Here is a 15,705-nt window from a genome sequence, read left to right as displayed (position 1 = left end):
CCCACCCAAAGCCATTTGTCAAGCGTCAACAAGAGCGCTGACAAGTGAGAAGCGGATGGGGTTGGCTTTCCTTCGGATTGGGGTTTAGTTTCTAACCCACCAAACCCCAAATACACCGGGGAAAAATGAAATATATGGTTATTAATATTGTTATTATAAGGTATCTAATAATTACATATTGCCTAAAGGATCTAAACGTAAAAAATATCTTAGGAATATCATAGAACTTTTAAACTGATTGTAGAATACAGTTACTTTTCTCCTATTAAGATTCGATTTAAATATTTTTAAATATCTGTTGGGAAAAGAATAATATATAAATAGATTTTTGTGCTTCTAAACATTCCACTTTATTTTATATTTTTTTTTAGCACATTTTCTTAAGTGTAGAGTTTGTCGGCCAAACGATTTAATTTCATTATTAAACAATGGGCGACAAAGTGGCAGCAGATTTCATTTATGACCCGCCTGCTCACAACACGCGATGTAATGTGTGCCCTAACCTCGGTCCTCAACCTCAACCTCAATCTTATGTGAAAAGACTGAAGTGACCTGCCCCAACTAATTTTACATTGGAACTGCTGCCCAACTGGCCAACTAACACGCAAGGGAGGCAAAAGGGGCGGGGGGCGTGTCAGCGGTCAGGTCAACGTTGACGCATTGCACAGGAACCAGATAATTAAGCATAATGACAGAAATATTATATAGCACTTGCAGCACTTGCTTGATAGATGACCCCCTATGAAGTGGGGCGACGTTGGTTGAACGCTGACTGAAATATATGGCCAGATGACACAGGAACAACCAATTTGGTGCCGCCACTAATCAGATCAAACATGTTGGTGAGGGAAGTAACTGCGGGAGAGTGGGGGTGCAAAAGACCCAGAAAGAATTTACAAAGGAAGTGGTAAATTGTTTGGACATATTGGTTAATTTAATGTCCTTAAAAGTTAGCTTTTAAAGGGAAGATTCCAAGAATAAAAAATATATTAGATATTACCATTATGAGTGGTAGTTTCGTTTTAATGTAATATCGCCCTCTGTAATGCGGGTCTCAGGCCATTTATTTTTGTTTCTAAACTAAAGAAAACGAAATCTAAACATTAAATTCAAGATCAGAGTAGCCGGAAAATCTTAAAAGTCAAACCCTGTTCGAAAATAAATTTTATTTAGCCAGTTGTGAGTGCCACTTACACCTTCAAACACGTATACTTTCTACGCTCCCTAAAACAAAATAGTATTTTTCACTTTCGTAGCTTTATACGCTATTTTATTTTTTGCGGTGCAAACTTCTTGGTTTTAATATAAAACTAATCATGATTAAGCTGCAAAATGTATATAAAACGGGATCAGGCAAAAACTCGTGCAATTCGTCGCGACGAGAGATCCTGGCTTGGGTAAATGAAACTTTGGATACCACTTTCATGGAATTGGATGACCTGAGGTCCGGTGTGGAATACTGTCAGTTGCTCCACAAACTCCGACCAACCGCCATTAACTTGAGAAAGGTCATAGTAAACACGTTGGCCCAACATGAACATATTCTCAATATGAAGCTGCTGCAGAAGAGTCTCTGGAATCAGGGTGTTGAGAAGCAAATACCGATTCTTCGACTGGTTTCTGGTGCTTGCCGCGAGAGCCTGGAGTTTGGTCAATGGTTTAAGGCGTTTTATCAGCGTAATTATGTCCAGCTTAAAGAGGAAACGGAAACAAAAGATCCTAGTATTTGCGATACATATTCAATTGTTAGCTTGGAATGTTTACAGGAGCTTAGAAGCTGTTTCAGAAGCTCAGGAAAGCACACGAGAAAATTCCGATCATGTGAGTGCAAAAGACATTCGAATGCAGTCAAGAAAAATTCCGAAGAAAGGGGAAAGTATTCGAAAAGGAAAACGAAGATCCCTTACCATCGTAAGGATCATCGAAAGGAATCTGCTTTTTCACGTTTCCGTCGAACGGAATTATTTGGTTTTATGAAGTCTACAGTAAAGGTAAACTACTCGCGTCTGAAGAACCTCAACTATTTCGGAATAGCCCACTCGGTTTATCGCCTGCTAGGCGACGCAGACAAAAACAAAGTGGGTAAAAAGCATATATATTCAAAGTTAGGCGAAATTAAGATAAAATTAAACTCGGAAGATCAAAAAGTTTTCAGTCGCGCCTTTGACAAGAAGTGCATGATCATGAAATCGATTTTTGTCTGCGATTGCTATATCAAAAGGAAGTGGAGGGCAAGAACCAGACCTAGAATAAATATAGAGGGATGCAACATTCCAGAGTTTTGCAACTCAAAGCCGATTGATCTAACAGATCAGCAACAATGTCCTTTATTATTTCTCCCTTTAAACTCAGAAACCAAACCAACTCTGCTGATCAAGGATTCCGGCATAGACCTTGTCTCACAAGAATCATCTGTGGATGATGATGTAAGTGTGAGCATTCCTTTGGAAAATCTTTTGGACGAGAAAAATCTGCAAAAAGAAACCCAATTGGCCCGAGAAGTGCCTGAAGAAGATAAAGCAATTGAATTATCAGATATAGATTCAGCCTTTGAAGAAGTTCAAAAATGGCATGAACACTTACCTGAAATTGTAGCTAGAAAAATTCTGACAACTTCCTGCGATACGGAAGAAATAGATTTTTTTTTTGAACCAATTGATATTCCTTCCCTAACGTATGATGACAGCTCGTCGAACTTTGTAACTTCACCTAAAATTGAAAACACTAATCTGGCGACTTTCCCTGATACTGAAGATATCGAACTGTTTTTAGGACCAATTGATATTCCTCCTCCAACGTGTAATGAATGCTCTTTGAACCGTAAAACTTCACCTGAAACTGATAATAATCTGACCAATTCCCTTGATACTGAAAATATAGAATTGTTTTGGAATCCAATTGATACTCTACCTTCAACAGATGATGACAGCTCATCGAACTGGCTTAGTGTTTGCATTAATTATCCTCCATTGAGGATTGGGGAAGACGAATGCGTTTTTTCTGTACAGTTTAACAGACAAAAAAAAGATAAAAATGTGAGACTTCAGGAAGAGCAAGCTAAGCCGAAATTTAACATGGTAACTAAACCTAAAAAAATAAAGAAACTACGTACGCGTAATAAACGAAGGAATCGGGAATCGAAGATACAATCTATCCAAAAATTATTGGAGTCTAATCGGAAATGCCTTCCTTCACAATCGGAAAATAAGAAAGATGGGGAAGAGGCTAATCCAGACATTGAAAAAGATATTTTATTTGACACTCAACTTTTGGAACGCAGGGAACCTTTGACAATCATGAAGCCAGGCAACCCTGATCATATCTCACCTAAAAACGTATCTACCAGAGAAAGTCATATAGCTTCAATTCCTCAAAGAATTTCCAAAAATCGAAATATGATGAAGACTAAAAAACCTGCACGATATTTATGTCTAAAGAAAAATTCTTCTTACCCCCAAAGTCAGGTAAACGCAAAGGATTTAAAGTACTTGGATGAGACAATCACTGGTTACGAAAGGTTACAGGAGGAAATATATTTTTTTAAATCAAGGCTACTAGACCTTAATTTTCGATACCAAAAAGCCACGAATCTCCACCAAGGCAATGTGGAAAATGTTTTGCAAAAAAGGGATTTCTTCACTATTTCAAATTTTTCCGGAAAGCTTTGGGGTGAAAAATTTAGCAAGAAGAGACTTAGGAAATGTCATTTTCGCGCTTGCAATGGGAGTATTCAGAAACTTAAAAATTTCAAGAGTAAAATTAAGCCCCTGGAATATTGGATCAGGCAGGGAAAAATACCAACTCTGCCGATATCGACCAATAAAAAAGAGATAAATGTCGATAAGGAAATTGCTATGATAATTGATAGTGTCGGTATTAAGCTCGAAGTACTACGAACAATTCAGAAAAATTATTCAAAAAGATCACAGAAAGAAGTATAAATTTTCATAAATTAATATTGTTGATTCCCCGTTGCCAGTTAAGTTTCGGAAAAATCTAAAAAATAATCCTGAAGATTTGCATAAAATCTTTTCCAGTTCAACGAAAATAAATTAAAAAGTCTTATCCCTCCCAAAAGAGCTTCTGCTGAGCTAAAATAATATTTGACCAACTAAAGATTTCCCCAGTTGTTGTTTTAGCCGCAGTGTTGAGTTGCGTCGAGTTAAAATTTGCCTACACTCGTTGGTAATTGCTGTGAAGTGAAGTGTCTGGTTTTGGTTTCGGAGACCGCCTTCTGTCACTTGTCCATTCAGTCACTCAGTCAGTCAGTCACTCAGTCAGTTAGTCAAACAACCAACGCAACCGCATTCATTTGCCAAATTAATGGCATTTCATTTGGGGCTGCTGCCGCCTCGGCTCGATTTCATTCATGCCAGGATGTTGTCCTCATCGTTGTCTTTTTCGTTGTTGCTGTCGTTGTCGTTGTCTGTCCTGAATTTACGTGTCTGGTTTAGCCGCTTCTGGCGAAGAGATACTACTCCTAAACCAACTGTACACAGGGAAAAATATCAGTTAAAAACAAAGATAAACAAAGAAAAAATGATAATAAATAAAAAACAAGAGAGAACGCTATAGTCGGGTTGGTGTCCCGACTATCTAATACCCGTCACTCAGCTAAAGGGAGTGCGAACGCTGTAATCGGGTTGGTGTCCCGACTATCTAATAAACGTAGCTCAGCTAAAGGGAGTGCGAGGGAGATATATATATAAGCAATTTTGATTGCGTATAACTTTTTAATGAATGGACCGATTTGAAAAATGCATTTATACTTCTCGGAAATCTATAAAGATGTGGGCGCAAGAGACTTTTTAAAATCGTTAGTGGGCGATTGTGGGCGTTAGAAGGGGCGTGGCGCTTGGCTGAAAAAACTGGCGCTGCGTAGGAGGCCAAAAAATTTGTGTGGAAAATCTCAACCTTCTACCTTTTGTAGTTTCCGAGATCTCAGCGTTCATACGGACGGACAGACAGACAGACGGACAGACGGACATGGCTAGATCGACTCGGAAACGCTTCTTTCTAGCTGTTACATACTTTGCACGAATACAATAGTGACGAAGCGCACCAGGAGAGTGTGCGAAGGCGACTACTATATATACACGAAGAAATGAAAATCTACTGTGATGGTCCGATCATAATGAATGATACACCTATCGAAAGGTATTGCGAAAACTAACAGGATTGCATACCAAGACTCTAAGAAAATCAATTGGCTTGGGAGAGAGAGCGGTGAAATTGAAAAAGTGAAAATTTCGAAGTTTGGAGCTGTTGGGGCCGGTGGGGATAATTGCCCCCTCGCAATATTTTAGTTGTATTCCTTTTGAAAATACCCGTCGAATGAGGGGTCATTTGTCAAAATCCGACGCTCCGTTCAAAAGTTATAGCCAAAATAAGATTTTCTTCGTCTTCCCAAAATGAAAATTTAATTCTGTTTGTCAGTTTGTCAGTTTGTCAGTTTGTCAGTTTGTCAGTTTGTCAGTTTGTCCAAAACATGTTTTTTAAGTTTTGAAAATTTGATATGACGTTCATCACATCGATATAAAAAACTTTTCTTCTACCACTTTTGGAAAAACTCGCTAGTTTAGCGGGAAAACAGCTATAAATAGCTAAAATTTGGAAAGCCGTAACTTCTATACTACTAAAGCTACAGACTTGTGCTGCATCTCGTTTGAAAGGTATTTTGAAATGCTATAAACGTCTTCTATATGCAATTTGTGTAAATGTAATAGTTAAAAAAATATGAACAAAAGACAATTTTTTAAAACTTTTTTTTTAGCTTTTTTTTATTTTTCTCAAAAACGGCTCTAACGATTTTCTTTAAAACCTTAAACTGTATAGCCCTTGAGATTCCTTAAATTTTGGTATATAACACATTACTGTAAAAAGTCACGTTTAAAAGTTATTTTTATACGAAAATAGCCACTGTTGCCAGCTCGAACAATTAACGCTCCCTGAGTATTGAATTTTGTGGGAGGGTATCCGAACTGTATTTTAGGGTCATGGAATCAGTAAATTTGCACTTAAGAGTTCCATATAGGAATCTTTTGTTCTACGACTTTTGGAAAAAGCCGCTACTTTAGCGGGAAAAAGCTAAAAATAGCTAAATTTCGTTAGTTTGTAAGTTCTACACTACTAAAGGTACCGACATGTGCTATACCTCGTTTAAAAGGTATTTTGAAATACTTAAACGCCTTTTTAACTTAATTTGTTTAAATACAATGGCTTACAAATTATGATTGACCAATTTTAATTTAAATGTATATATTAGCTCCTATGAGAGCAAATGTAAACAAACAAAAACTTCTGATATCAAATAAAAACACCTCTTAACGAGGTAAAAAACTAGTGACGATCGCACCTTCAACATACAAAAGTTCTGATATCAACATTTGTGACGAAAAATTATTACACTCTTCATTAAATAGACTTTCTAATATTTTCTTATTCGGCACGCTGCAATAGAAAATGCCTGTGAAGGGAAAAAGGCTGGAATAGTTTGCTAGGGCGGGCCGAATGAGAAAATATTAGGAAGTCTATTTAATGAAGAGTGTAATAATTTTTCGTCACAAATGTTGATATCAGAACTTTTGTATGTTGAAGGTGCGATCGTCACTAGTTTTTTACCTCGTTAAGAGGTGTTTTTATTTGATACAATATACCCTTTTTCTCTACGAGTAACGGGTATAAACATTTATTACAAATCTATCAATCATTTTGAATAATGACTAATGGTAAAAGATTATTTATATATTTTTGTAGTTATATTCAAAGAACTAAAAAACTTGTAAAGTAGAATTCAGCAATTAATGAAATTGTAACTCTAATTAAAATTCTATCAACAAATTTTTCTCTTTTTTTTAAATTCTAAATAATTGTTTTCCAAATGGTTTATATTTGTATTGATCTACTGATTTTCTTCGCCGTGCACAAACTCCTTTCTTCCCAAAGCCGCTCTTTTTTTTGCCAACTGGCGGCTGGCCAGAAAAACTCCTTTCTCTGGATTTTCCACGAGGGTCAAGGGGTTAAGGGAGCAGATTGGTGTGTTGTCGGGTGAAGGAGGGGATGGGGGTTCACATTTCCAGGCGAACGATTTTGGCAGCCAGTTGTTTGTCAGCGGCGTGCGATTATTCAAAAGTGCAACATGCAAATTTATTTTGTGCATAAAATGTTATGAGCTCGCATGAAAATGTCTGACAACAATTGGGACTGGCAATCGCTGTCACCGCGCCCGAAAAACTTGTTGGCCAACTTTTCCGGGGGATGGGTCCTCGAGATTCACCCACTTCGAGAGGAGTCCTCTTAGGATATCACATAGCAGTAAAAATTTAATAAAAGTATGAAATAATTAATGGTGTATGAAAAAATAAATATATTTAATATATAATATTTTTAATTACTATTTTAAATATTTGCACCTCTTTTTGACTACCGCATTCATTTAAAAGTTCCAAACTTGTAGCGTTAGGATGGCATTTAATAATAAAATACAAATACAAATATAAAATAAAACCATATTAAAATTCCTTGTTAAAAAAATAAAATACATTTATTTATAATTATTACTATAAAATATTTTAAATACAACTTTTGAAATAATAAAATAAATATATATTTTTAAATATTACTAGAAAATATATTAAATAACAAATGGTGAGTCCTCTGTTTTTCTTCAATTTTCCTAACTGGATCCTATCTTAATCTAAAACATATAAACTTTTCCCAAAGGCATAGGCCTCTTTAGCCACAAACTGACTTTCGTTGAGGTGTTTTGGCCTGCTCTACTATTTTGTTTTGTGGCTCAGAACAGTGGGTATCTCTTAATTGGATGCTGCAAAGTGTCGAGTGGGTTTACCACTTCTTCTCTGATTGTTTCCATCCATTATGCCACTCCGCACTCTGCGACATTGAATTGATTTCAACCGCTGCCGCATTTCAATTAATATGTATATTGTACAGGCGGTTATATATTGCCACCATATTCATTTCCCAACTGGCGGGAAAAGCCGCCAGTGATTTGCACTTTTCCAGCTCATTAAAATCGCATAATTTGTTAAATATTTACGAGTTTGTTAAGCGCCGGATCCGCTTTATATTTCTCGCAGCGGCGCTTCATTTACCTAATAAAATTACTGTCAATTAACGCCTGGTATCGCGCGCTCACCTACATTTTCGTCCCACGGTCGCCAACCTTTGGCCCTCGAGTTTCTCGGAACCCTCCTCTGGGTGGATTATTATTTACTTTGAGGGGTTCAGGTACATCATCAGCAGCAGCACGGTCAATAAATTATGTAAACGGCTTAAGCTTCCATTGCCATTTTTTCTAAGCCCTGCGCATAAATTACAAACTGACAGGTCCAGATCCATAAAATTATGAATTTTTGGAAATTAGATTTAAAACTCATTACGAAAAAAATGGTTGTTTATTTAAACAGATTCTTGAAATATTTATTTAGAATATAACATTTTTAAATGTTTAATAAACGTTTTTAGCTGTTATTTGATAGTAGATAAAAGGTTTTGTTTCTTGTTGTTTTAATACCAATATTTTACAAATGAATTTATAAATTTCTGGTAAATAGAATATTAAGTTGTTTGTAAGAGACCTAACGGTTATTACAGAAACAAAATTTCACAATATGTTCGAGGTGTAACTTGACATTTGGATGTAAAAATTAAATCTATTTCAAAATTTTGTTTTTTTCTTTTCATTTGTTTCTTGTTTTTTTAGAATTAGCTTACAAAGCTTTTTTAAGATATTCAAATATTTTTAATATGTCTTACAAATTTGTATACTAAATTTACTGATAATTTGCATAACTCCTTGATTGCTTTGTTAAGAAGGTTTTTCGAAGCCAAGAATTGATGGAACTCTAACTGGATACCGCCATGTGATTATCCTCCCTGAGACTTTTTCTATCCATATACGACCGCTGCAGGCCAAACGATCCAGTGCATTCGAAGTTGTCATTGATGGTATCCAACCAACCATCCAATAAATTTCCGTTGCATAATGCAAATGCTCCTGGCGCCTCCTTATTCCTTCGACGTTTGTAGGCAAAGCGATCACTTCTGTTATGGGCATTCTCGTTAAATGAGAATGGGGAATATTTCGTGGAAGGTTGATCCCACAACACTTTTTCCTTTCCTTCGCTATCGCAGAATTCCGAAATTATGAAGGCAGCATTATTTTTGTTGCTTATGTTCCTAGTATTAAACTTCATTTGTACGGACCTAATGGTCTTAAGACTACCGACAGTTGAAGAGGATAAACTTATGGCATTAGCACTGTGGCAAAGAAGTCCGGTTACCCCGTTATTATCAGCAAAATCACACTGTGAACATGCATCTGCAGTTTCATATCGAAAGGTTTCCAATCGTCCATATCCCAATAGATTTCCGTTGACCTTGCAATCCTCGGGCAACCATCCCTTTGGAAATGGATCCCAATCAAAGTTCTTGGTGTCCTTGGTGACCTTGGCTTGTCGCTTCACAAGCTCGGATGTTATATATGGGGATATGTAGCACTCATAGGCGTTATGATTTGCCGCCGTGGGTATTCCAAACGATCCAGATCGGCAGGGATTGGGTCCCTCGATAGTCTGCTGCGGAACAGCTGCATCCGGATAATTCCAGTGAACTTTTTGACCACCGGGCGTCATGTTGGCACCGATCCCAATGATATATTCATAGATCGGATACGGGATTGTCATATCAGAAAATGGAACATGCATACCAATCGATTGGAGGCGAGGAACTCCAAACCTTGCCTCTTGAATCATGTGGGCCGTCAGGGCTTCAGTCATCGCATGCTGAAACACGCAGATGGGTAACCTCCTTGGTAGAAGATAGTCCTCCCTCTCCATAATAAAGTAAACTTCTCGAACTAGCGGAATAAAGCCCGCAAAGTCAAAGTTCTGACCACAAATGTATGTAGAACGGCTCCCCATTTTTAAAGGTACTTTGATTTATTTCCAGCACAACATAAGACAGCTGATGAGTATGACCACAGCTTGACTGTTGAAATATACTCAGCCCGCACTTAGCCTTAAAATACTCTCATGATCTTTTCTTTATACGGTATATTTTGATCTTCGTAGAATAATTGTAAACCGCGAGCTTTAAAATATTAGATTGCCTAAATCATTTTTAGAAAGTTGTAATATTTCGGCTTTTAAGTATATAAAGCTCTTTTTAAGTATATAGTTTTAGGAGTACTAACAATAGCCAAATAACTATGTTTATCTTAATCTAATAAATTAATTAATCGATACTAAAATGATTTATTACAACTGTGATTATAAATCATCACTATAAATCGTTATCATAAATCCTTTATCATAAATGTTAAAGAGAGGGTCTAACATAGATTAAATACAAATTTTGTGATAAGAATGTAGTGAATCAAATTATATAGCAATCTAGAAAAGCGGTTCTAGGTAGTGATAAGCCCTTATCATTTTAATAAATTTTGAGAGAGCAAGCTATTCACTTAATGTATTCTAAATCAACAAATTTTGTTCAAAAATCGGTATTGATAATGTTAGAAAATGTTCCGACGAGTTATCTTATCATAAGTAGGTGACGACCTTCAATAATAAACCGCTTTTAAACTAATTATAAACCAATTTTAACCAAATATGTCTCAATAAGATTATTTTGAGTAATTTAAAAACTAAATCAAATTCTATAATCAGTATACAACGGTAAAATACCAACAAGATTGTCTAGCAAGTTTATACACAACCTCTTTTAATTTACGGTTTGCTATAATAAAGACTTAAAGACTTTGAAATCTCAATTTTAGGCTTCCTCCAATTTTTAATAACTTTACTAAGATATACGTTAAACTTAATGCTCCGCTTTGCTCAAATTGAATGGTTTTATATTTTTGACCCCCCAAAATTATATGGCTTTACATTGATCCCTGCCAAAAATTCCGATGGTCCGCAAAAGTGAAATTAATTTTTTCTGCTGACGAAGAAAGGCCGAAAAAAGTGCAGTTTCGTCAAAGGAAAAGCTGAAATCCGAAAACCAGCACATAAAATTTCAACCGAAGGAAAAAACATAAAGCTGATGGATTTACGAACAGAACGAACCATTTTCCAAGGGTTGTGTGGTTGGGGGAGGAAAGTGGGTGGGAAAAGTGGAAAACTCGGCGGTTTGGTGGCTGTCTAAAAGCATGCCACCAAATAATAATAGTTTTTCACTTGTTCAGTTTGACCGCCAGCAGCCAAGCGCCGAGTTTATGTGACAAACGTGACTCAAGCGACAATTGCTCGGCTTTTTCGCCCCGGAAAATCCGGGAAATCGTGCGCAGGGGGCGGGGGGCGTCAGGGGGTGTGTGGAAATTCCGAGGGGCAAGGATCCGAGGGGCTCTGCTTTTTTATGACCTCACAATAAAGCGAGCAATTGAGCGTCTTAAAGTGTCGCACAAGTGCATTTAAATCACACACTTTGCGACCATTTGCCGTAATTTGACTTTAAATGTTATGGCCAAGAGTTGATTCGCCCTCATCGTCACACACACACCCATCCACTCTAGCCACCCACTCCAGTTCCTCCTCCCCACTTTTTAGTTTGCTAGTCGAAAGACCTTGGGCTCTGCTCCATTTTATACAAGAAATAAGAAAAACATAAATTTGATGTACATGTCGATTATGTGCCAAAATCGAGCAAAAACCAGAAATTTCACGGTGCGTAGAAGTCTTTAGTCAACTTTCTCGACCTTGGCCAAATGAGGTCATCAAATGGAAGGCAAAGTATTGAAAATGAGTCTCAAGATGGCCAACACAGTTTAGTTAATTTTGGCTATTGGTTATAATTTAATTTGTATTTAGATTAGTTTAAACTTAAAAGAATTCTTTGGATAATTCTACTAAATAGAAAGCAAAATTCCTTAAAAACAGGATAATTTAAAATATAAAAAGCAAGCAACATCGAGTTTCCATCGAATTGATTTCTTACTTGAACCAAAAGCGAAAAAACAATGCAATTTAAATAATTTGCAGGTTTTTTGTTTACCGATTTCAGTATCCATATGAATTACATATTGCAATCGCGGGCTTAATATGCTAGTTATAAGGGATCGAAAAAACTCTGGTATGCCCGGTATGGTATATGGGGCAAAAATTGAAACTCAAGCTTGGATAAATAAAAATATTTGATGAAAAAATATAGAATGAAAATATACACGCTGTGCGCGACTGGTTTTACAAAAATGTAAATGAATATAATGGAAGTGCGTGAAAAAACAAGTGCGAGCTGAGAGGTGCTAAATATTATTTCCGAGGACCCTAGCTGAGTTTTTTTCTCTTAATTATTGGAAACCATTTTTCTGTGGTTTTTTGAATGGGGCAGATAGCTTGTGGCGCAATCCAGTTGCTTAATTGGCAAGTTCTCGTCAATCGAAACGGATTAAAAACAGAATACGTACCTTTTAAAATCTACTTTTTATAGCTCATTTTTGCAGTGCAATGTTTTGATGTTTAATTTTTTTTTATAAAGGTGTTTAAAAGTATGCTACAATTTGATTTAACCTTCATTCCGAAATGAGACGATTTTTTCGCTGCATACTTTTAGACTCCTTAATAAGTGATTTTAAAAAGCGAATTTTTTTTTTAATATTACACTTATAATCCGACTTTTTTAAAAATAGTTACTTTTTTAATAGTATGGGATGTTGAGCCGGTTTAATAATATTCTTTACAATCAAAATAAAATTATTCCGCATCCAAGTACCAATCCATTTAAACCATTTAAGTTTCCCCGAAAATCACAGAAGAAAAAGTTCCTTTTTAGTTCAATTAATTTTTTAACTGCCAATAAAATAATGCTTACTTCCATAGACGGCCATCAAGATAATGTGGCTCTCCATCTATGGCTAATTTGCGTGCCTTTTAAAGGCGGTGGAAAAGCGCCGCGGAGAAAGGCGAGCGCCGGATTCTCGATTGCAGGATGCGACCGCTTAAGTGCCTCTGCCAGAGTCATAACAATACACTATATAGCAACAAAAGCCGCCGCTGACATGCCGCTTATTATTTATGTATTTTAATAACAGGCAGACGACGACGTCGCGACAGAGCCAAAGAGAGAGACGGCTAGAGCCGGAGTGAAGGAGACGGGGAGCTTTGGACGTTGGAAAATGAAGTACAATGGCCGACGGGCTACAAAATGGACATTGGTTAATGCGACAGCTGTTGGGGAGATCTCAAAAAAAAAGAAAAAACAGCACAGCGAAAAAAAATGGGGAGGCAAAATTGTGGCCGCTGCTGCCTGTTAAAAACAATCAACATACTTATTTGTATACATATACATTTGCCACAGCCCTCTTGGCGTATACTTAATGCCAAGCGAGACTTGATCTTTAAACCGAAGTTGCAACTTAATTGAAATGTTATCCACAGATTCTATGGATATTTTATATACGTATATATAATAAATTGTAAATCCTATTTAAGAGTACACTGCGAAAAAACTGCGAATGAGGCTAAAACTAGGTAAGACTAAATATTGTTTTAAATTTAAATAATTTAAATCACTTTTAATTGAGAAGAAATAAGTTTCAAGTTTAATTTACTTAAATCGAAGATAAAAAACAATTCTTAAATAGAAGACAAATAGAATATGAATGTTACTACTTAAGTAGGTTTTTAAATTAAAACGATTATACTTTAACTAACCCAATTTAAAATATCTCCCAAAAACTACTCGATACTTTTCCTCCGTGTGGACCCGTTCATTGCATAATTAATGCTCTGTGTTTTAAATTTACATTTACAATGCCGTTACAACGATGCTCACTGATGTTAAATGCGCATTAAGTGTGCGTGAGTATCTGTGTGTGGCAGGGCAGGTGAAGCCACAATCAGGCGCACATAAATACCAGTCAGATACATACCGATACCCATCCACATAAGTATAAATGGCAGCAGTTCTGCAAGTTGCTCACACTTATCCCCAACGAACTCAAGCTGAAAGGCTTAATGAAATTATCATTTTCATTTCATTCCAGCCTCTTTGTCTTGCGGCCATGTGAAATTGCCAGAAAATTGCCAGCAATTTTAAGCCGGCCAAGTACACATCTTCGGGGAAAACTTGTGTATTGAGAATGTATGGAAAAACCGTTGTTAAAAGTATAAGTAAAGTAATTCGAATGCTAGGAAAATTCATTTAATTTAAGAAAGCATAATTTAAATACCTTTTTGCCATATTAATTTCATTTCTTTCTATCGAATTTCCTAGAACTCCTTTATTTCTAAATAATACAAGAAATAAATGTATCTGCCAATAAAATAAATATTTGCATATTTAAAAGTGTTTCTGATTTTGTAACCAGCCTTCACAATTTAAAAAACTATATTATTTTTTTGACACATTATCTCAGTGTAGTCAGCGATTTTCTCATTTCTCCTTGCTCTAATATGGATATACATTTTTTTTTGCATCCATCTCAGTGTCAGCAGATGGTGAGGAAAATAAATGAGCAGCATACGCACAATATTCAGTTGCTTATTGTGTGCCACGCCCCCCTTAGCAGCCAACCATCGCCCCTCTCATTAACATCCCGCAGTTGCAGCAGCTGAGCGAAAAAGGGGGAAAAAAAACTAAAATAAAAATGGTAGGAAAATGCATAGAAATTACGCATACGCAGCGTGTGTCGACGTTGAAGTTGTTCGCTGCCGTTGCAGTTGTTCTTGTTCTTCTTGTTGCTGGAAACGCCACAGTTGCATTTTGTTGTTGTTGTTGTACTTTAAGTTGTTGTTATTGCTGTTGCTTTTGGGCGTTTTTAATGAGCATAGGCAACAAGCAGCAGCAAGTCGCGAATTTCTTTCGCTATAGTCGATATTCATGCATAAACATTCACAGCTGCCTATGTGGGTGTGTGCATGGCATAAATGCATGTGTATATGTTGGGGCATGTTGCACGTGTTGCTGATGGCGCATTTTTAACGTATGCACAGCAAAAAACAATAATATTAATAAAAAAATACTTATTTTGTTGTGAAACATTTTCAAACAATTTTTGAAAACATGCTGTGAAAAACAGAAACTAATATTTTGCAAAAAAAATTCAGTCTACTTTTAGACACCTTTTTAAAAGATTTCAGACCTTACATAGATTTAATTAGGTCTTTATTATCTAGTAAATTGTATTTTATTTTTTTAGGAAGCTGTATTTGCATTACTACATTTATAGATGACCTAATCCCCTGTTAAAAATAATCTTAGTTTCAATCAAACCACTTCCCACGGTGTTTCTTCTGCCGTTGCCATAACATTAATTTTGTTAATTAAAAGTTTCTCACAGCTTTAAAGTTTACTGCCAGCTGCTGGTTGTTGTTGTTGTGGCCGATGTTACTGTCAGTCAGTGGCCTTGTAACACTCTTCTATGCATGTGTGCCACACACACATACACACCCGCGCACATAGCACACACGTAGCCAGGACAGACAGACATAGACACACATTCACACAGACACCTGTCCTAGAATCCAGACTTTGATTTGTTTGCCCGGGCCAAAGGCAACTTTTACTTGCAAATCGTGTCATCGTTGTCACAGTTGTTTCCATTATTATGATTATTAAACAAAAGTCTTGAATTCCCAATGCAATGGATTTGAAAATTAAATATTGCAAGTGCTTCTCTAAACTTAAATAAGTAAGTTTTGCGAGAAAGCCGAGGAAAGTAACAAAGAAGCAGTGCATTAA

The 15,705-nt window shown here is 36.4% G+C and overlaps 1 protein-coding gene across 1 annotated transcript; it reads left to right on the top strand.

Annotated features, from left to right (window-relative positions):
• Window positions 1-1,171: 1,171 nt before the first annotated feature.
• On the top strand, window positions 1,172-4,249 carry LOC108069478 (uncharacterized). Its single transcript, XM_070218003.1, has one exon. The coding sequence runs from the start codon at window positions 1,317-1,319 to the stop codon at window positions 3,939-3,941; it is 2,625 nt and encodes an 874-aa protein (XP_070074104.1). The 5' UTR covers window positions 1,172-1,316; the 3' UTR covers window positions 3,942-4,249.
• Window positions 4,250-15,705: the final 11,456 nt, after the last annotated feature.

Source organism: Drosophila takahashii, chromosome 2L (assembly GCF_030179915.1).
Source record: "Drosophila takahashii strain IR98-3 E-12201 chromosome 2L, DtakHiC1v2, whole genome shotgun sequence".
NCBI lineage: Eukaryota > Metazoa > Arthropoda > Insecta > Diptera > Drosophilidae > Drosophila > Drosophila takahashii.
The sequence above is the reverse complement of the archived record's forward strand: the minus strand, read 5'-3'. Positions and strand labels throughout refer to the sequence as shown.

Bases quoted from the DNA above. Each gene is read 5' to 3' on its own strand.
- LOC108069478 (XM_070218003.1), top strand. From the start codon at position 1,317: ATGATTAAGCTGCAAAATGTATATAAAACGGGATCAGGCAAAAACTCG.